The 23,772-nt window shown below is 38.5% G+C and overlaps 1 protein-coding gene across 1 annotated transcript; it reads right to left on the bottom strand.

The window, feature by feature from the left end:
- Window positions 1-1,107: 1,107 nt before the first annotated feature.
- vdac1 (voltage-dependent anion channel 1) lies at window positions 1,108-9,402 on the bottom strand. The gene is made up of 9 exons (XM_062536044.1): window positions 9,303-9,402; window positions 7,530-7,599; window positions 6,730-6,779; window positions 5,435-5,587; window positions 5,264-5,316; window positions 4,510-4,737; window positions 3,247-3,397; window positions 2,327-2,384; window positions 1,108-2,152 (listed from the first exon to the last, which is right to left on the bottom strand). The coding sequence occupies exons 2-9, from the start codon at window positions 7,594-7,596 to the stop codon at window positions 2,061-2,063; spliced, it is 852 nt and encodes a 283-aa protein (XP_062392028.1). The 5' UTR covers window positions 7,597-7,599; window positions 9,303-9,402; the 3' UTR covers window positions 1,108-2,060.
- Window positions 9,403-23,772: the final 14,370 nt, after the last annotated feature.

Genomic DNA, 23,772 nt, shown 5'->3' with positions numbered 1-23,772 from the left:
CATTGCCTAAGTTTACCCCATTTAAAAGTGCAACAAGAAACTGCATCAGCATAGCTCACATCACAAATTCTAGTTAGTAACAGAAAGGTCCTAATTCAAATTCATCAGACCAAGTTGGTAGATCAGGCATAACATCAAGAACCTCAATTTTACAACACTATCCACATCCCTTATACATTTTTACCTAAATATGTGTTCTCATTTTAAACCCATACAGTTGCTTAACTACACTGAACAAATAAAGTTAGATATTAAGGGATTACTTCTCAATGGGACATTTCCTGTTTTTATTTGTAGAAGAAATATTTTATGATTGGCTGGTGTGGTGGCCTGAATAATGCTGAATTCTGATGAGACATCATGAAGTGGATCTGGTAAAAAAAGTTTAACACTGAGTGCGTTTACATGGACATTAATATTCCAATATTAACCTGGTTAAGACAATATTCAGAATAAGATACTCCCATGTAGGCCTAAACGTCATTTTTCGATTGCCTTAACCGGAATAAGGTCATTTTTGGAATAAGCATAACCGGAATAAAATAGGTGGTATTCCGATCATATTCTGGTTATTTAGGTGCATTCTAGACCTGTACATAATAATGGTGGCCTGTTATAAGAAAGAAATTTGTGGACTCGGGTCGAGGTAACTCCCCTCCGCTGCGCTCAGGAAGGTCTTTGCCGCCCCCCTTGTCCATTAATTCCGTGAAACAGGCAACCGCGGTGACTTAACAAAATGTCAAAACATTTGAAAGGATTTGAAAAATTTCCGTATGCACTCTTTGAAATCACTTTTCTTTTATTTTACTGTAGCGACCATAGACTGTTAAAAAATATTTTTTACAGTCTATGGTCGCGACAGTAAAAGAAAAGAAAAAGACTTCTGGCAGCAAACTTTTCAAAGTTATGTAATCACTGCTCCAGGCAAACAAATCACATTTGATCAGGGATTCCTTCCTAACATACTTCCAGCTTTGCCTAACCTTCACAAACTGCACTGGACAGTCAACCGCCACACCTTACTATCTACAGTGTCAAATACATGTTAGGAATAGTCGGAATCAGTTTCCATTTTCTCATACAAATAAATATTTACTGAGACTTAAGCAGAGTTTAGGTTCAAATACTTTACTTATTTTAGGGGGCAACAAGAATGTCAAGTACATAGTGTTCTGATCCTACTTCAACACTGGAAGACTACATTTTCGTTTCAAATGTATTAATTTCAGCCCAATGGCATTCGGGATTGACTAGTGTTTAGCATATACGTGTCTTCCTTTACTGTTCAGGGACAACAGAGTTGCAAGAATCTTGCCTTCCGTGTGACAGGCAGGTTAAAGTACACAAGAATATTGGTAACATGATTAAGGTATAAGAATAACAAAAGAAAATCAGTTCACATCCGATTCACAAAGACGAGTGAGACAAAACACTGACTGACAAACACCAAGGTTCAGTGCCTCATAGGCCTACTGCTGCTGCATAAGTGGAGGACAACTAACCCATCCAGTAGTATCTGTAAACAGACTGCTTCCTTCTTTCTCGAAGGCTTTGTTTGTCAATATAAATATTCCCAGACCAGGAATATTTTAGTGGTAAAGGAATGTTGTTCAACCAAGGTCAGTGTCTCTTTGACAAACTATATCGGTCCAACCTTGTGGACATGTTTTCTCCCAGAAAAGCTGAAATTGTGGTTTGAAATCTGACTGAAATAATTTGCCCAGATTGTTCTGGTACTTAACGGTCAATAAGTTAATGTTTACTCACATGATGATAGCAAAAGAAATATGCATTTTCATTCTGAAACATTACAATAACTACTTTACTTAAATGTTCTTGTGAGGCCTACCTTTTAAAGTTCTTAAATATGCAATGTTTCCCTTTTCATAAACTTGGGTCTTGAAGTCCAGTATAACCTATCATCTGAAATCCAACAGTGAGGAAATCAACTGTTGGATGATTTGACATTGTAACACCTCAACTCATCCGTAGCACATCTAGAGAAACACAAGGTTGTGAGGGTAGATTCAACGAAATAATCAGAGCTTTGAGATGGCCGTCTATGCCTCAAACTCCAGACCCAGACCAAGCTTGTGGCCGCCAGCGTTGATGTTCTTTCCGTCCAAAAGAGCCGACAGGGTAAGCTTGATCCCTAAAGCAAAAAAAAAAAAAAAATAGAATAAAATAAAATAAAATGATAATACATTAGCAGGTAGCTAAGAGAATGCAGCAGATTGACTACCCCACAACTGTAAATCATGAAAAATAATGATATGCAGGATCTCTTACATAGCTACATGTTTACTTTCTCATTTAGTGTTCTTACCTGGCTTAAGAGTTTGGGTGTATCCAAGACCAACAAGGCTAGAATTGTTCACTTTGGCCTAGAAAAAAAAAAAGAATTCAGAAAAAATGCAGAACTTGTGAAGCATAAGTTGTTGTATTTTACCCTAACCCTCAGAACAAATGAATAAAATCACACTCAAGTTCTTAAAGTAGCACAATGGAAGAATTCTTAAATATGACCCTTGGCGTCAATATTCAACTCCATACTGTAGTACAGTAGCCATATAGATATAGACATCTCTCTCTAGCGCTCTGGTTTGAAACAGAGCCATATAGATAGATATAGATATAGACATCTCTCTCTAGCGCTCTGGTTTGAACCAGAGCCATATAGATAGATATCGCTCTGATCTGCACCAGAGCCATATAGATAGATATAGATATAGATATCGCTCTCTAGCACTCTGGTTTGAACCAGAGCCATATAGATAGATATAGATATAGATATCGCTCTCTAGCACTCTGGTTTGAACCAGAGCCATATAGATAGATATAGATATAGATATCGCTCTCTAGCACTCTGGTCTGAACCTCCCTTTAAAGGTGTACTGTCACGAATGGTGGAAAATGAACATTGTAAAGAATATCTGGGTTCATTGAATTCAACAAAGAATTTTAGAATCATGAATTGCTGCAGAGCAGAAATGTTCAAAATCCCACACCAGAGAGGGTTAAAGCGAGTTAGTAATCAAGGATCTTTGCCCACACCCTGGGTGAAAGAACTGCCTAGTGATGCTGTGTTTTCCACACATTTATTAAGCCTAGTCCAAGACTGAAAGAGCCATTGAAAAAAAAAAGGTGTTTACGCGTGGACTAGGTCTAATCCATGCATGGGAAACTTGCCCGCTGTGCTAAAGGACTTATCAGACAGTGAGAGGGGTGGCACTGTGCCGCTCATACCGAGAAGGAGGCGTCGGAATCGATCTGATACTTGGCAGCGATGCCAAAGCGTGTGTTGCTATTCCCGGCAGTCCAGGCCAGATTGACTGCTGTCTCAAGCTGATCATTCACCTTCTGGTAAATAGACCCACCAAATTCAGTGCCATCATTTCTGAAAGAGACATATATTTAAAAAGAAAAAGAGTCAGGAAAAAATATACAATTTCAAGTGAAACAGACAGTTCATCTAGGCCGTATAAAAATGACATTGTTCAACTCTGTGTGTGCTGGATATCTTGGCATCCTGGTAGAATAGAAAAGTGATGTGCAAGTTGGATTTGCAAGAGATTAAGGAGGCTGAAGACATTAGAGGCATCTTAACTGATCTTGCAAAAGTAATGGGCAGGCAGACAACACGGTCAGGCAGGAATAAACAACAGTAGCTTATTTTCTCCTCCCCAACAAAGCCCTTGACAAATCCCATCACCCCGAAATAAATGACGACATAAATAACTACTATCACACACTGCCCAGACGGACAGTAGGACAGCGAAGGACACTGTTTTGTTTACGTTGTCATTGATGACCTTTCCTGACCACTATAAACAGTGGAGTAGCACTAGCAGTCTTCACTAAGAGACTCCAATATTCACCAACAATCTCAAATATTTCTCGACTCCTCGTACTTCTATACCAATATATTTTATTCTGAATAAAGTGCTGCAACAGTTAAGTGGATGACAGTCAAAAGTGCTTGTTTACTTTTACGATATACAGAAACCAGACTATCAATCTTATCAGTACTTGACTTTATCAGTCCTTTTATTTAATGTTTAGTCAGTGGTTATGATGTAGACAATTGTTTACTGATTGTGACCTAAATGAAACCATCTGTTTGCATTAACATATCCAAACTAAAATTTCAGCTTCATTTATCTCCTTTCCTCTCCTCATCCCCATACTTTTCCGGGACAGGACATTACAAAATTGGCACACTCACAGGAGCCAAAACCTAATGAGCCGTTTCTTTGTATCGTTCAGATGTTTTCAACAACTATACAGTAATTTCCCGCATATAAGCCACATCGTGTATAAGCCGCAGGGCAGTGTTTTATGCAAGTTAAAAGAAACAAAACCATATTAACACCATATTAACTGCCCCCCTGTATTGACCTATAGCTGAAGAAATTTAGCAAAATCAATGTATAAGCCGCGGCTAATAGTCGGGAAATTACGGTAGTTCAACAGGCCTGCCAAAAGCACAGGCCCTACGAGTACACTTACACATTGGTGTGCAGCTGGAACTCGTCAGTCTTGTAACCGACAGCGAAGTTGCTCTGGGTGACCCTGTTCTTGCCCGCCTCGAAGGTCATCTGATAGCCGGCCAACCATCCCTCGTAGCCCACGACCGCTGCCCCGTGAACGGCCGTGCCATTGATGTCATAATCCACATCACAGCCCAGATTGATGTGCTCTCGCTTATAGCCAGTCTTGATCTTTCCACTCTTCTTGCTGAAATACAGACAGGGAATTTTTTATAACCAATGATACGTGTACTTAATAGGCACCGTTCCTAAAACGTTCCAGGTGATTTAAAATCTAGGCGAACTGAATCGAACAGATGTTGAAGAAGTAGGGCTCCTTGATTATGGCGATCTTGTTTAAAATTCATTATATAATATTGAGATCAAAATAATCAAAAAATGTGATTACTCAATGATTGAATTTAACTGAAATTTAACTGAAAAGCAATGAAAAAAGAATCAATTAAAAAAAAGATCACCACATCACTGCACAGTTACCACTGTAAGACAAGGGAATGTACTGGATTTAAAACTCAAGACAAAATAAATTGCTGCAAAACAGATTGTTGCAAAGATAATCATTATATTTTGGTTGTTGTTTTCATAATCATTGCCAGTCATACTTGACCATTAGTAGTAGATTATGTTGATACCTTGCACAGCCCTGAAGGATTCAATCATATGAGGTGGGATCTTTTGTTAAGGTATTGCAAGAGAAACTTTGCTTGACTTACCCTGTGTTTGGCGAGAAAGATGAATCAAATGTCAACTTCAGACCTTTAGCCAGCTGAGAAGACAAAGAAAATAAATTATATTCATGGAAAGTTGATCTTTCTTTGCCCAGACCTGCAGTCAGGACACACAAAGCAGCTAGAGTTGAAAGTGTAACAAAGATGGCGCCTCACCTGGTCCTCTAGTGTGATCTCCGTGCCCAGGGTGTTGTCTGTATTCCACTTCTCGGTGAAGGTCAGACCGTGCTCTGACCATTTGTACTTGGTCTCCAGGGTGCCCGCCACTTTGCTGGTCTCTGTGTTAGCAGAGCCTGTGCTGGTGAATTCCTGCAAATGGCCAAGTCATGCCAGTAAAAACACTGCAGTCACAACACAGCAGTCACAACACTGCAGCAATGCGACGAGTAGAGGAGTGAGCAGGGTACAGCATGATTACTACATAGTGATGAAATGACACACTAGGCATTAGTCAATGTCTTCAGGTGTCTTTACACTATACACCCAATACTGAGCATCTCCATTATTAGTGATGAAATGACACACTAGGCATTAGTCAATGTCTTCAGGTGTCTTTACACTATACACCCAATACTGGGCATCTTCATTATTAGTGATGAAATGATACACTAGGCATTAGTCAATGTCTTCAGGTGTCTTTACACTATACACCCAATACTGGGCTTGCCCGTTTTTTGAGAACGCCTCTTCTCCTAGAGCGTTTGAGCTATCGACGCGGTTCAAATACTAAAACATCAGGCTGATCCGGTGTAGGTTGCTTATTAACGTCGGATGGCTGCCGGTTGTCGTTTTTCCGGTATTCCTGTTCTATTTTGTTTCTCCTGACCGCCAGAGTCATCCGAAACTCATAGAACCGTGGTTATATGCATAACCTTCGTTTTTAGACCCTTGTAGTTCCGCCATGCTCCACCAGAGGCGTTTCCCCATTGAAATGAATGGGGGACTGTTCAGGCGTTTACATCACTGCCCCCTGGTGAGCAAGCCCACTCTTGCAGCTCCCCCACAGACATGCACATTTCTAGTTATTTCAAACACTGCTGGCTAGTAGTGTGGGTACTAAATTTGCTTTGATTCTAGAGACTTTGTGTAGTTGTATAATGGCACGTCATACTTAGATACTCTGCTCTCTGTTTATTTGTTTCAGGATGTGCATTCTGCATTTTGGGGGGAAACCTTCAAAACGGTTCTTAGCACATAGTGATGGCAACACAATAATTGTACCCCTATTGCTGATCCAACTCAGTCAAATCTAATTAATAATTGCTGATCAGGTTGTTACCGACCTATGATGGGTTACAAATCAAAAGCTGTGAGGTGAAGTTTAATATACACTGTAGTGAAACAACATCTGTGAAATGTAAATCTTATTCAACATCAGTAACATATGTGCAGCACCCTCCATCCCACCATGATTCACAACCAAAAGTCTTAAAGCAGAAATCTTAACTTACCAATCCATTTTCTGACTTTGTTTTCAAGTCCAGCTTGATCAGGCCAAAACCTAGGATATTACATTGTACTGAGTTGAGACCACAGATTTGACAGTTTACAGCTACTTGAACTCATTCAAAAACTCTTCAAACTTTGTTCATGCTTCGCGCTTTTCACATCTATTCATTGATTATTGTTATTATTCGACCTGTTTTCAAGATCCATGCTTAATATTTAAGGTGTAATCTAACAACAATCAGTGAATAATAATCAGAAGAAAAAGGAATTCCACAACTGCTACAACTGAACTAGAAACATTAAGCAAATAATCACACATATCTGGAGAGATTCCAATACCAAGATTACATCATCCAAATACACACACACACACACACACACACACACACACACACACACACACACACACACACACACACACGTACACACACACACACACACACACACACACACACACACACACACACACACACACACACACACACACACACACACACACACACACACACACACACACACACACACACACACACACACACACACACAGTACTATATGAACGCACACACCCCTCCCCCAGGAAGCTTAAAGCCCAACTGAGGGACGAGCCGAGGACAATGACAGCGGTCCAGCTCCATTCACTGACTATTGATCTGGAATTCCCACAGCTCAGGACCTGGCCTTTGGGGTCAACGTGCCCCAGGAAATCCTGATGAGCTGGGATACGCTATTTAAAGCCAATACATTTTCAGCTCATCAGAAGTTATCATAGTAAACAAACAGTAATGACTTTTTGATTCTTACCGTAACCCTTGGTGAAGACATCCCTGGCTGGTTTGCCAAGGTCGACGTATATTGGGGGTACAGCCATGATCTGTAATTAAGAATTGGACATTGTCATCAGTCAAACTGTTGTCTGTAAGACTGCCGCAAAAACGCTGGGAGGCTATACTATCAAGTGTTGGTGTGAGATATGTGAGATATGAGAGATAGAGCGTTATAAAGACCTGATGGAGAAGTTTGTTCAAATGAAGAGCATATAAACATGGACAGAGATACGTTTTTTAAGTTAAATTTTATAAGCCAACGTTTGTATAATGTTTCCCATATGCTGTTCAAGATCAAATTACACTGTCTTCCTACAACTGCACTGGCTACCTGTTACCAGATATATTGTCTTCAGTACAGTCATTAGCACAATCTATAGTGGGGGACTGGCAGACATCGCAACCACATGGTTAAATGGGGAAGGAATTAACTAGATCTCCCATGGAGACTGAGACCAAGCCCTGTGTGACATGGAAAATAGGCTACATGATCAGACATAATGTCCTTGGTTTCCCATAATATGACTGGTTGGAATTAAATTTGTCCCATGGCATAGAACAAGCAAGGTCATCAATGCTCTTGTATTGATGGTACTTTCATTTTTATGACCTTAGTAAAGGCAAGTTTAGGAACTACATGAATTACAGTGTTTAAAGGTGATGGTGCTTTGCCATCTTGGATCACAGCATGACTTATTCACCTGTCACTACAGTCAAGGGCATTGTTGGCCAAAGGATTACAGGAAGCGGAATATATGAAGGTTGTAAAAGGTGTGGCCTATTTCAACACAGAAAACATTCCGCGTGCTTTCACTAAAACTAGGGAGGAGTATCTGTAACAAGTCGGACAAGAAGTACTTGTTGGTTATGGTTTGTGACTATTAAAGCTCACTTTTTTTCAGTCAATGTGACTGCTGTGCTAACAATGAATGGGTGAGAAAAATGTGTTCGCAAAAAAGATGCATGCAATATCAAACACTGAAGTTGCCATTTACGAATTTGTTGCCTGACACCGACACTATCATCAGTGTTAGGGAGTGGCTGGTTGAGCACCAACATCAAGTTAACTAATGCTCGCTTTAGCTTGACAGCTAACGTTCTAGGAATGCTAGCTAGCTAGCATATCCCTGACCTGACCATCACTGACGTGACTACCTGCATGTACCACCAACCAATGCGGAAACATAAGGGGGCTTTGCATCTAGCACCCGGCGTTGCTATCCTTTTCCGAACAAAATACACTTGTGACAATTTTGTCTTGATAATCAGCTACACTGATCAAATCCGGTGTTGCTAGCAACGTTGGAATTGATGAAACATTTATTTGAAGTTTTGCAAATAACTGTGGGCTATCTTGCTAGCTAGGCTGCTAATTGTGGCCAACACTAAAATGCCTCACACAGTTCACCGATAAAGCTACCCTGCTTCCCTGTTTTTAAATAATTTAATGTGGTGACATTTTAGACATTTATGCAACTGCCTATGGAGTCCTCATTGAATGGAAGCATTTAGAATTAGCTAGCTGGCTAACAAACCAGGCCTCACTCGTGTAGCTAACTGATGGAGCGAGGATATCTCACTGCAGTGCTGCACCATGTCCATCAGCATCTTTTGCTGCTTAGGCAAACTGCAACAGAGTGCATGCGTGACAGCATAAGATAAGTGTTGGTCAGGTTCACGACTGACACGGAGAAAGACACGTCGTAAAGGAGCACAGCATCGCAACTCTTTGTATTAAATTTCAACATACCTCTGAATTGTAAACTCCTTATGAAGCTCTCCTGAACCAGATTCTGCTGCACAGTGGACAAAGGGAGGAGTAGGAGGAGATGCGTCACATACTCACAGTCACGCAAGCGCTTGAAACGCAGCCTACGTCACGCCCATCTGCTGAAATGAGAACAGAAAGTCCTAACAGCGTCGGCATATTTGCCTGAACAGATACAGTGACAAAATCTGAGAAAACTATAATATATAAGTCTACTGGCTAAAACCAAGCTTTAAGAAAGTTAGCAGGCAAAATGTCCAATTGTCTTTTCTACACGTGATGGGCTTTTATGCATGGAGTCGAGAGCTCAAGTGCTATGCAAAAAGGCTAACTCTTCTATCACAAATTATTTGCATTAGCATTTGTGAACAGGTAGTCTAAGGGCAAAAGTATTTTACTGAATTCCATTATGTTGTAAGTAGTCCAAGAGCATTAGCTCAAAATAGGGTCAAACCCGGAACAAATTAGTAACAAGCTGAATTTTTCAGGATATGTTCAGAATACCTTTAGAAATAACATACTAAAAGTCCCCGTGAATCCCCCTTGTGCTCTCTGAGATATTCAAGATGGCGTCCAAAATGGCTGCTATTTGGAGATTTTTCCGCATCTCAGGCTTAAAACCTAATACAAATGCAATTAAAAGGTCAAAATATATGTTTTTTTTAGGGTAAGTAAGTCAAGTTCATCATTAGTTTCTTGAATGGAGACATTTCATAATAATACAGTTACCTCCATAAGTATTGGAACACATGCTAAAGTTGACTGTATAAAATCGTCTTTTGGAAATTGATCTTAATGCCTTAAATGGAAAAAATTAGGATATATTCAACCTTTAAGGACATCAATTTTGTTTGTGAATAAGTATCATAATGGTTTTAATTCAGTTAAGCTATTAGCTGGTTTCATTCTCATTGAGCTCAATGCAATTCAAACCAGCTAATAGGCTAACCGAAATAAAACCATCTCTTGGTATGGTGAAGGGTATGTGATGATGTGGGGTTATTTTAATTCCAAAGGCCAAGGGGACTTTATTAGGGTGCACAGTGACCTGGATGGAACCATGAAATATGTTTTCTCATACAAGGAATCCAAATTCACCATTGACACACTGCTAAAATTAATGTTAACCAAGATTACAAGATCATTAATGTGACAATGACACAAAATGTACATACAAATTTGATAGTCGACATGATTGTGAGATTGAACATAATGTAACCGTGCCTTGACACCAAGAGTGACCAAAGCTGCGAAATCACTGCAAGCAATTGACTTTGAATGGAGACGAGCGACTAAAGCAACAAAAGCGACCAGCGGCAAAATTTGGGCGACTAGAGCGACTAAAAAAAGTTAAAGGTAGGTATGTAATGACACACTCAATCCACGATACGATAGGCTACACGATATTAAGGTCACGATACAATACAATTTTATATATTATTGTTATTATCATCATCATTATTATTATTATAAGATATATAAAATAGCAGATTATCTTACATTTTCTAACAAAAATTGAGTTAAGAGAATTGAAATTGAAGGTTAAAATCTCTCATGTCATGAGCAACTTCATAATAATTATGTAGCAGCTGCATTTTACAGCTACAAAAGCGATCTTGCAACTTTGGTAGCTTTTGGTGTGAACGCACAGTTAGATAAAACAATCAGACAACAATTTTCCCTCTATAACCTTTGTAATATAATAGCACATAATATTATATATAATGCTGACCTCATATAGCATATAATAGTATACTTGTACATAACGTCCTAAACATCAAGTAATAAAGCCATTTCATAAACATACAGTATACGAGAGGTATTCATTATGCAAATAATGACTTTTTTGTCATTTCAATCCTTGATTGTAATTTCTTCTTGGAAACCTACACGCATTTACAGTACTGTGAACATTCTTAAATGTGAACTTGTGAAGTCCTGAGCTCAGTAGGAGTTCACATATAAATTGTCACGGTCACAGAGTCTATAGATACTATATTTTTGACATCAGAGTCATTCAGCGACAGCGACAGAGTCATGCATTATCTGTAAGGAGTTATGCACGGATTATGTGCAAGTTGGATGCAAAGGAAGGCCAACTCTGTCATCTTTACTAGATGATGAAGAAACTGAAGAATCAAGACCAGTTTCTGATGATGAGAATGATGACTGAAGTGATGTACAGTCCCCTCCGACCATAAGTATTGTAACACATGCTAAGTTGACTATATAAAATCATCTTTTGAAAATTGATCTTAATGCCTTAAATGAAAAAATGAGGAAATATCTTTCTGAATGAATAATGTATTGTAAATAAATAAATGTTTTCCTTAAAATACAGGGGTCATACGTATTGGAACGCCTATGTTAACCCTATGTGTTAAAATTCCCATAGAGGCAGGACGATTTTTTATTCATTTATTTATTTTAAATAAATGGATCCATCCAGGACACAATGCACCCTGATAAAGAACCCTTGGCCTTTGGAATTAAAATAACCCCACATCATCACATACCCTTCACCATACCAAGAGATTAGCATGGTTTTATTTCAGTTAGCCTATTAGCTGGTTTGAATTGCATTGAGCTCAATGAGAATGAAACCAGATAATAGGCTAACTGAAAAAAAAAACATTATGATATATACTTATTCACAAACAAAATTGATGTCCTTAAACGGCTTAAAGGTTGGATATTTCCTCATTTTTTCCATTTAAGGCATTAAGATCAATTTCCACAAGACGATTTTATACAGTCAACTTTAGCATGTGTTCCAATACTTATGGAGGTAACTGTATTATTATGAAATGTCTCCATTCAATAAACTAATGATGAAATTGACTTACTTGCCCTATAAAACATATATTTTGACCTTTTAATTGCATTTGTATTAGGTTTTAAGCCTGAAATACGGAAAAATCTCCAAATTACGGCCATTTTGGACGCCATCTTGAATATCTCAGAGAGCACAAGGGGGATTCACGGGGACTTTTAGTATGTTATTCCTAAAGGTATTCTGAACATATCCTGAAAAATTCAGCTTGTTACTAATTTGTTCCGGGTTTGACCCTATTACTACTGGACTAAAGGATAAGCAACTGTTGAGGGTCATCATGGTGTGGTTCAATTTCAGATCCTTTGAATTTCTGGAGAAAACAGAAACATAATAATATAAGTCATTTTATTTGTAGGCCTATAGCACACTTAAAAACAACAGAGTTTACCTAAAGTGCTTCATAATTTGTGAGATTAGACACAATAGCCTAATACCAGATAAAACATTTGAGGAACAAGGGGTTAATATTTGAAAGCAAGGGGAGCAGAGCAAGGGAAGGGAAGCAATGAACATCAGTGTGATCCATACAAAATAAGGCAAAATATAAATAAAATAACAATAAGTAAGGTGAGAGCAGATCGGAAATCAACTCTATATTGCACTGGTAGCAGCAGGGCAAGGACCGGGGAGATGTGTTGATGTTTCTTTGTAGCCTACAGTTAAAAGCCAGCTGTGTTTTGGACCATTTGTAATTGTGAGAGTTGAATGGGACAGTCCCAAATAAAGTAGCCTACATTGCAGTAAGTAAGAAGAAGTAATAAAAACATGGATTACGGTCTCCAGGTCTATATGAGGGTTAGAAATGACTTATACTTTTGCAACAGATGATAATAGTTGGCTCTCACCAGATTACTGACTTCTTTGTTAAACCATTAAAAAAAAACACCAGGATGTTTAATAGTCTATCACTGTGCAAATAAGCAGAAAGGGGACCGAGAGAATAATCTATGCTGAGGACCTGACCAGTCTACAAATAGAGCTAGAACTTTTGGGTGAAACTAAATATAGGAACTAGGAAATATTTCTTGAAAATTGAGCCAAGGGGAAGCATATATAGGCTAAGGAAAATAAGAGGGGTCCCAGGATAGAGCCTTGGGGAACACCCCATTTGATGGGAGCAGAGGAAGAAGAACACTTTTCTATTATAATAGAGAGGCAGTAATAATGGCAGTAATAATATTAATATTAATAATAACAATAACAAGCCGAAGTGTATTGCTCACATTCTGATCCATGCCCATTTGCATGTGGATGGTTGAGACATGAGGAGATGAGGTTTACCACACCACACACCCCTCAGTTTGAATACAAAGACAAATACATATAAGTAAAGTAATGGAATGAATAAACCACCAAACAAAGCAGAGTTGATATTTTCATTTGTGCCTCGCTGATATCAGATATCAAATGTCTAGTTCTGCCGTTTTGTCTCCTGTAATCTAGCCTAGGAGTCTTGTTTCAGTGTGCTGAAAAGTTATGTGAATTTTGATGAAAGCACGACTGGATCCTAAAGACCATGACCCTGAGATGAACGTCTAAAGAAATCAATTTTCAAACACAAAGATATGTCTGCCATGTTCTTTTTTTCATTTAATCTCCGGTCGAAATTCATGAAAGCTGTAGAAGCAAAAAAAAAACAATCATGTAGTCTGCATCTTTAAAACACAACTCCAACTGTCATTAAAATCGATGTGAATTTGCCTAAAGGCTTTTTTGCAGCTATTTTTATGTTTTTATTTTCATGTCATCAGTATTGCCACTAGGTGGTACACTTTCCCCAAGATTAATAACATTTTGAAGGAAATGTCCATTAGCAGTAATGATGAATTATTTGAACAGAAGGGCCAAAATATGTAATATTTTCACACTCTCACCTTCAGAGAACATAGTCTCTCACCTTCAGAGAACATAGTCTTATGTCAGCACATCTCTTGACAGATAGCAACAAGACACAACAGAGTGCTGTGGGAGAGAAGGGAGGGTGCATGACATTCAAGTCAGACAGCAACAGTCCTCGACAAACTTGCCCACGCCAAAAAAAAAAAAAAAAAAAAAAAATCTATCTATATATATATATATATATATATATATTCATTTTGCATACTTATTTCAACATTATCCTTGTAAGTTGTTACATGTTGAGTAGATATAGAGTAACAGAACATTGAAGCATTGTAGGCCTCAAAACATCAATGCATTTTTAGGGAAAGGTTAGAAGTAACACTGACTGAGTGTGAAATACCTCACAGTTGCTAAGAGGACAGCAGATAGTGGATATCTTTATTTATTTTTTCAATTAAAACAATGCAGAATAGCTTTTACGTAACTGCATCATTCATGGCATGAACTACAAGCAGGTAATAATTATTCAAATATTAATGCCTTTAAGTTACGTAACATAAAAATCTGCTGTAGTGTAGGCTAATTGGAAATGTTTGTTTTCCGATATACAATTGTAGGAAAAATAGCAAAGACTTCAAATATGACTTGGTATAGTGTTTAAAAAAAGTTTGAATATTTTACATTCTTCAAAGGCACAGTTTATTACCTTTATAGGTTTATAGCTTTACACTATCATGAGGCAGTCACATGAAATGTTTTACAATCATGAGTAAAATAAAAGCAGCCATTCAAATCTGAGCTTGTAAAAAAGATCTTGATTAAAGGTGGCCATTCTTCCTGTAGCCTAAAGGACCTGGGTGCAATGCTTCAACCCTGATGCTAGATAGATGCTGATGGGCAGCAGGAAATGTGCTGATTGTCTGCCTGGTGAGTCAGCTAAGCTATGTGCTGACTGGCTCTTCAGAAAGGCTGTTAAAAAGGGGACAAATGTATACTCCTAACTTGAGTCTTTAAGTGTTGTAAGCTTGTAACTCCAGTGTTGCACATGCAGGAAAGCAGGAAGGGAGAATGTTTGCTGCATTTGCAAATTACATTAACATGTATGTCGTGTCAAAAAGTGAGTTTTCAAAAAGTCAAGAATGCCAAAACTGTGTAAAACTGAAGATTGTGTTTATTGCGTTCCAGAGCCACGGTTCATGAAACATGCTCCTCCAGTACAACATGTTACTTTGCCTTTATACCTGGTGAAACCACTGTAACATATCTGTGGTCACTCAAAATAGCAGAGAGATGTACATCTTCTCTCCTAACTAGGTAAAGGTCAGTTGGCCAGTTCTTGCAATGCAAGCATATCTTGTCCCAGGATGCTTGTGCGTCATACATGTTTTGCCATGCTGAACAGTGTCTGAATAACCTTGTCTTCCAAGTCATCCCCACTTGCAGTGGGTCAGACTCAGTGTTCACTACTTATGCACATTTTGTTCTATTGGGAAATTTACTTCTATGGGAAATATACTACATGTACAACACTTTCTCACACAAGCACAAACTATTTCTACAGTTTGTGTCAAAAAATGACACGTGTGCAAATCGGCTATGTCTTTCTTTTTTCACACATGCACAACATTTCTACGAACAAAATGCCTTTGCACTGACAAATTATTTTACATAACTGCGAGATATATTTTTCTACACGTGAACATCTTTTCACAAGCTCAAAATATTAATATAACTGTTTAACTCCATAAAGGTGTTTATTTGGAAGAATCTAAACCATGCTTTTAATGCTTTACTAATTCCATTCCGATCTGTATGCATGATGATGATTGAAAAGGCTAATTGAAGGGCATTTGTAAGAGGTCTTATTTGTGTTTTCAGCCTTGTCTCAGATATGCTTGCACTATAAACACCTGGAGAAAATGAGACAGGAAAAGTGCACAGTCTGGAGTCTCTGTCTGGAGGTGTGTTTGTTTGTATGTTTTGTCGGGGGGTATTAGTTGTAGTTAGTCTTGGGTATTTGAATAATCTTTTCAACTCTGTCTTTTCTTTTACTGTGATGCACTTTGGGTGTAACTACTAATTACTTCCCTAAATACGCGGTGAGACGTGACATGTAAGACATATGTCAATGCAATGTGGGTGCAGAGAATATAGTCAAACGATGCCTGTGATTTTTATAGGCTACCAGTAGGTGGCAGTATCGTGGCTCCTTTGATGCTAACAAGGATTGAGCCGAAAACTCACACCTCATTATTTTTGACAGTCAAAGCAGCATAATTACACAAGTAGGAATTATTCATTGAATTCATGGATAACAAAGTTTCATTTCAGCTTTGTTTTTGATTTGATCATTTTAATTATTTAATCATACTGTCTGTGTGTGTATCTAATCCACAAACATTATTACAGAATGCTGTATGTTTTTGTTATGCATGATTATGTGGACAATTTTTCCTAGTCCAACTAAAAATCATAGAAAGTGTCACATATTAAATGAGAATTACAGAAAATATTTAATTTATCAAACATAGTACCTTACCTCAGCAGCATGCTGAGTAGATCATCTAATTGTTCCATGATATCCTACTTTGATTGTTTTTCTTTCTATCCATTTCATCGTGTTGTTTTGAAGGAGAGGGGGATACCATTTTATAGTATACAGTATATACTAAACATATTGAATGAAAAATAAACCAAATATTGTTTAGCTGATATGTCAGTCCCTTTTAAAGATATTTTAACGGTCTATTGTTTCTAATATCACTGAATTGATTCTAATAATAATAGATATTCAGGAACATTTCAAAGTGTTTTGGGATCCTTCTCAGTTATTCAAATGTGTCATTCTCCCAGTCTGATGCATTCACATATGAAGTCATATAGATCCTCCTTTGCTAAGCTTCAAAGGCAGCCAGCACATACTTCAAACAGCCATCATGAGCTGCCAATCATGTTCCAAAAGAAGACAAACAAAACACAAAATGCTAATGAAGCCAGAGCCGTGTCTACAAAGTAAGCGCAAAAAATTAGAGCCAGATGCATGATTTGCTACATGCAGATAAGTAAAACACTATGTCATCTTATACATCAACCGAGGTTCAAACAAGGACTAAAAACCCACTTATCCTTGTTTGTCTCATGAGTAAATGACTTGGAGCCTGCCGCTGCTGTTGCAGTCGTGTGTGTGTGTGTGTGTGTTTGTGTTTCTTCGCGTGAATAATCCAGCCAAAATGTGTCATTTTGCTTGTCGCATAAAATAACTGATATATCTGCCGATATTAAATGGCCATCTTCACACAATATTTGCAAATGTTTATTGAGGTGTTTATTTCTGTATTGTTGAGTCTGAGATTAGATCCTGATGTTTCAGTGAAATCTGTTCTCTGATGTTGTGCTACAAGCACATGAATAACAAATTAATGGTGAAGTGTACACATTACAAAAACAAATAGTTAAATAATTTCACAAATGTGTTTTAACACTGTAAAAGGTCACTGCATTTAAAAATAGTTTCTTTATTTGTGAGAGAAACAGGTGAGGTTTCCATCAAGACTGACACCTCGCTGTTGTTGAAATTTTTGAAAAAAAAAAAAAAAGTTTCCTGCACTTGACGTTTGACAAATACCGGAAGGTAGGATAAATGTCAACCACTTCTGTGGTCAAAGGGTTCTCAAGTCAGCCTCATACAGACTGAGGCTGTCCTTTACTGACGGTTTGTTTCATTTGTTTCTGAGAGGGGGTCTAAGATCGTATCACACTGTATGGGCTGAAGGTTCTGTGTATACAGCACCTTTCTTCAGACTTCAGGAGGGAAAAGATCACAACCGCTGATGCTGAAACACAAACGCATGAGTGTCTGCTCTGCGTTGTGTAGAAGTGCTCTGTGGTTAAAGAAAGCGTAAACTGTGTCGTAATCACAGCACAAATAACTGTTGCCTAAGACGTCTCCAATGTCTCCTTTTCTTAGTAGTAATTAACAGGTCCTTCCTTTCCTCGTAAATGGCCATTAATAAAGGTTTCGGTTTCCTCAGCGAATGTGAGTGGCACGGAAGCTGCTTTTTGCTGATTACTGTTTGACTCATTTCCCTGTCCTGGGCTACTCGTGTGGGCACTTTATGAGAAAACCAACGGCTGGCTGCATTCCCTATCCACATGTGTATAGAATATGTGATCACAGAGTCAACAAATAAGGCATATTTCCTACCCGGAGTTGCTGAGCTTCAAAGTATTTGAAATTTGCTTTGACATCTTGGCTCTTGTTCTTTGGAGGGGATTATCTCAAACCACAGACTCTTGTCCACAGGACAGGACCAGACAGTCAAGGCAAAGCGAAAGTTCACCTTTAGTGATATTTTCGTATAGGTTATTCCCCTCCAAGTTTGCTATTGTCCACATGCATTTGATAAGGTGAATATCTTTCGACTACACAGCAATTCATGACATTTGTGTATGTATTCAGTAATTACCACCATCATGCTTCTCATGCAGGAGACAGTGCATTGTGGTTTTTATTGTCTTTACATTGGAATTGTACGCCAAGTGTGTGTCTGTTGAGTGTTAGATGGTGAGTGGTTGTCAGGGAGATAGCGCTGGTTCAACAGCCTTGTTTGTATCGGTGTGCACAGTGGAAAGTGTTCACGCAGACCTGCAGCTTGCACCTCGCCGTTGCTCAACTGAGATGCTGGCAGGAAGCTAACATGCCAGGCATGTACACATCTGTGACGTACACACACACACACACACACACACACACACACACAGAAGGACACGCACACACACGCACACACACACACACACACACACACACACACACACACACACACACACACACACACACACACACCGCACCCGCTTGAGTGTCTCAGCCCCCACACTTTTTGATACATCAAATAAGGGAAGAGAGCCTCTGACATCAAGGCTGGTGTATTCTACAAACTTGCATTTTCCATGTAATGAGGAAAAGGCAGACTCCTGTTTTTTTTCTTCTTTTTTTTTGACAAAGCGGTGTGAGCTTTTTTCCCTTCGGTAGAGGCTCAAAGACTCGCTTGCTTGTGGTTGGTCCACTTCTGAGCTGTCTCTCAGAAACCTGTGTAGACATCTTTAGAATTTTACCAAGAAAGATTTCCTCTCAAGGCAAATCAAAATTCACAGTATTCCAACAGAAGTATCATTCTGAATTCTAAAATGCAGTTTTATATAGTTTCATCAGAAAAGTAGTAAACTGCATACTACATTTGCATACAGTATATACTCAATGCAGTAGTTGTTTGTAACAGCATTACAGTAAAGAAGCTTGTTACTTTCTCCACACTGTTCCTGTGCTCCATTGTTGGAGCTTTTCCCCTTTGGTTTGCTCCCTGCGCAGCACCCTGATGAGAAACGTCTCCCTTGTGTGAAAGGGCGCTAGAGAAGAAGCGATGGTGTCAAACGCAACACAAAGAGACAGAAATATCGGGACCACATCCAGACATTTCACATTCTCAGTGATGTCACCACTCTCATATTACGGCACCATCGCCACCAAACCTTACCGAAACGTCTTATCAGCGCTGCCGATGAGAGCCTTGACACTACAAATTAATTGTTTTTTTTGTGTATCTGTTGGTTTTAGAAATCAAGGAAAATCACACGTTTGAAATATGTGTGGTAGGCATCTGGTCAACATTGCAATAGCGAGCCTGTAATCACATTATCCCTTAAAGACAGCCTGATTGGTTTGTGTAAGACACTCTCATGGTGTCAACGCTGTGAATTATGTGGCTTTGGAGAATGTTTATTCCCAGGATTGATCTACAACTGGATGATATATTGTGAGAAGTAGTCCATTGAAATACATTTTTCCCACAGTCAGGATACAACCCAGTGTAGACAAGCACACATAGACACAAAGCCACACACACACACACACATACACACATCACATGGATTCACAAACACTCACAGTCACAAACACAGTCAAATACACAAATACAAATACAAAAACAAATATAAACACATGCACAGCACAAGTCAATACATTCTTCTTTTGTTTCACAATGGTTTTGCTCAGAAACCCAGCTTTTGACACATTTCAGAAATTGCTTAGATGTTTTCAACATTTGATTTGATTACATTTTGAGTTTTGGCATGGTAAATATTAATTGTGCCACACAAACACACGCGGAAGCTGAGCTGAAAATAAACATCTTGCAGAAGCCATAAAAAAAAATTAAAAAAATTATGCACGCAGGCACAGACACAACTGCAAAACAAGCACAGCTCCACATCCTGCTACAGTAATACATCCACCACATTAATAGATCAGCACAACATCTTCAAGATGAAACAAGCTGGTTTGAGTTCCCAACCCACCGCACATGTTTCAGATGTCATGAAAAGGAAAACATATCTCAGTTTCATGAACTGCTGCTAAAAATGGCAAACTTTCTTCAAAAATCAACACTGCGCTTTCTTTTTGTGTCGCTGTGGAGCGCCTCACTCGTAGACTTAAGGATAAGAGGTATCAGCGTATGAAAACAACCCCAACCCATCAAAGCAGGATGTTAAAGCCCTGAACGTCAGCTCAGCTTTGGCTTCAGCATCTCAAGGGGTGTGAAGATTTTATTTGGAATAGTTTCATTAAACCAATTTGTTTAAAGTATAGTCTGAACAATCAAGTCAACTTCAGCAAGACCCCTGACAATCTTGGGGCAACAATTACTGTACATTAAGCACTTGGGTATAATATTTTAACTGATCTAGTGCGACAACAATATTAAACATTAAAAACATGTCTCATGCCCGTTCTGTTCCAAAATATCAATTTACTGAAATAGTACATGTTGCTTTTAGCCACAGCATAATTTAACGTCTTAATTTTCGTCTACAGCATAATTTAACTTTAGATTGAAAGAAAATATGGGCTTAGAAAGAACTCGATGGACCAAGCAACAACTGATTTTTTTCCAAGATTTTCATGCTAAAAATCAGATTCTGGATGAGAAGTATTTTATTTGAACACAGACGCATAAATGACTACATTTAGCTAGTTCTATTGATCACAATCATAATCAATTATGTAAAATTCCTCCATACAATTATTATACCATATTATATGGCTATGGTTATACAGTTGCTTCAATTGTAATACAATTTGTAAAACAATGGAAGCTCTAATTGATATGTTTCTCTATTGATTCCTATTCATAAAGACTGGACCATTGCACAATGCTGCCATTCTCACTAAGATGCACCATAATGACTCTGCATATGCACGGCGCTCATAGAAACAGCTTCATTTTACTTTATCAGATTGTCTAAAGTACAGATTCACTGATGAAGGGAATGCTCATTTTGGACATAAGACTAGATAGATAGATAGATACTTTATTGATCCCCAAGGGGAAATTCAAGAAGCCTTGAAAAGATAGAGACGTGAGCTACAGTAAAGAACTGCTTATAGATGTTGTTCTGCTAAATTGGCTGTGGATGGGCCACCACACAGCATTTCACACCAGCATTTTGGTATGATTTGTAGAGTCCATGAAGCTCCCACAGTAATGTGTGGCGGTCTCATAGAGACCCATTACACCAGAAGTATCACTGCTGAGTGTCAGCAGCTCCTCGGCAGAGCACACAAAGGGCGCAAAAAGGTTCCGCAGAGTCCTCCCATCAGAGAGCTTTAGGTAGAGACACCAAAGAGCACATCTTAGATGCAGTTATACGCACAAGTCCTTATTGCTCTTAAAGATGAGTTTCCCAGCTCTACTGATAGCATAATAGAACAGTGAAAAATATTCTAGAATTAACCTCTTTATATGATGAAAGAAATACATCAGGGGTTGGTCAATCTGACTATCAGATGTGTGTTAAATAGGCTTATTGCAGGGTGTGGTCAACATACTCCAGTTATATGATTTATAGATAAATATCTAAATATGAATGCAGGGATCCCAAATAGCTTCTTCTACCAATATGGACACTAAAATAATTGATTGAAAAAGGCATACTTTACAGGTATATAGGAATAAAGGTATAGGCTATTGTGGTGATTACTAAGCATCTTGACAGGGATATAAATTGGGACAACTGGAAATATATCAAAGTTATACATCGGTGTTGCAAAAGAGAGAAAGAAAGAAAGAAAGATGGAGATGGAAAGAGGAATAAAGACATTTCAGAAAGTAATATACACCTTTTTGGAACCAAGTAAACAGTAATATGAGAGACTTCACTGATCTCAGCATGAGAAGTTGGGCTTTCTCTGGGGCATAATTCATCTGGCGTCAATACGTTTCATATGGCTGAAGTCACTGGGCAGTGTGTGCGTGTGTGTGTGTGTGTGTGTGTGTGTGTGTGTGTGTGTGTGTGTGTGTGTGTGTGTGTGTGTGTGTGTGTGTGTGTGTGTGTGTGCGTGTGTATGTGTGTGTGTGTGTGTGTGTGTGTGTGTGTGTGTGTGTGTGTGTGTGTGTGTGTGTGTGTGTGTGTGTGTGTGTGTGTGTGTGTGTGTCTGTGACACATTATTGTTCTAACCATAGTAAAATGTCATACATTGCCATAAATTCTCTGGGTATCTATTTCAACTCAGATTTAAAAAAAAAAAAAAAAAACGTTTTCACATGATAATAAGCTCCAGATGGAATAAAATCATTTGCAAAAGATAGATCAAAAAACGATTTCTGTCATAATGCCTATGCATTTGCACATAATGCTGCTCTTTCAAGATGAGGCTACTGGAAAGATGCATTGCAAATAATGAAACAATACAGATAAAGCCATATTTAGTTCAACTCAACAGATGAATCACATTCTTCCGCAGAAACCAGGAGATTTTATACTGACATTCATTGCTATTGCACATACACTCACTTTTTTAAAAAAAAAAAAAGGGGGGGGGGGGGGGGGTTCTTGTCATGCTATATAGAACCATGCAGGCTTTAAAGAACCCCTAGGAGTTCCTTTGATGAATCCTTCAAAATGGCTTAAAGAACCATTCAGGGGTGCCATATGCAATAGAACCATTTTTGGTTCTATAAGCTATAGCACCTTTTTGTGCTATAGTGTGTGACATGCATAGCATTGCTATAAACATTATTCATATTTGGATAGTTAAAGATAAGATATCATACAATGCCATGCCATACAATGATGTGAAAGTCCAAAACATATACCATCCAGTGCCCATCAATGAAATGATCTTATTTGGGTAGAAGATGGGCAGCGCCTCCTTCTGAATGATCTTATTTGGGCATAAGATGTTTGGGCAGTGCCTCCTTCTGAATGCTCCCCAATTGCTCCTCAAGGGGTCAGTCTTTTGCTCTCAGCCTGAACAATGTACATTTCTGCCCGTGATCAGGCTGCTTGCTGCAATGCATAGAGCTCATAAATATTCAGCACTTCTACTCCTCTTATCCTAAACACAGCTCATTACAGCTCATCCTGTAACCTCTGCAGCTGTCCTGGCTGTCAGGAAATCCTCTCAAACTGTACAACAGCCGGATGGATTGAATTTAGATCATGTTGAGCATCACCAACTTAAGTATATTATTATCAAGTTATGTTATGTTGTGTTGTGTTATGTTATGCTATGTTATGTTATGAGTCAAACATTATACAAACTCATGACATTTGATGATGATGAAGTTGTGATGCAAGCACATCTAAAGTGATGACCCAGTTTCTTATCATCCGACATATTGCGGCTTCTCATACGCACATGTGATGAGTCACCGTGTGTTGCCATGATATATGTCACATATCACATCATCTCCAGAAGAAAAAAAAGAAGGTTGTGCT

Source organism: Sardina pilchardus, chromosome 5 (assembly GCF_963854185.1).
Source record: "Sardina pilchardus chromosome 5, fSarPil1.1, whole genome shotgun sequence".
NCBI classification, from domain to species: Eukaryota; Metazoa; Chordata; class Actinopteri; order Clupeiformes; family Clupeidae; genus Sardina; species Sardina pilchardus.
This window is presented reverse-complemented; position numbering and strand designations above follow the sequence as displayed.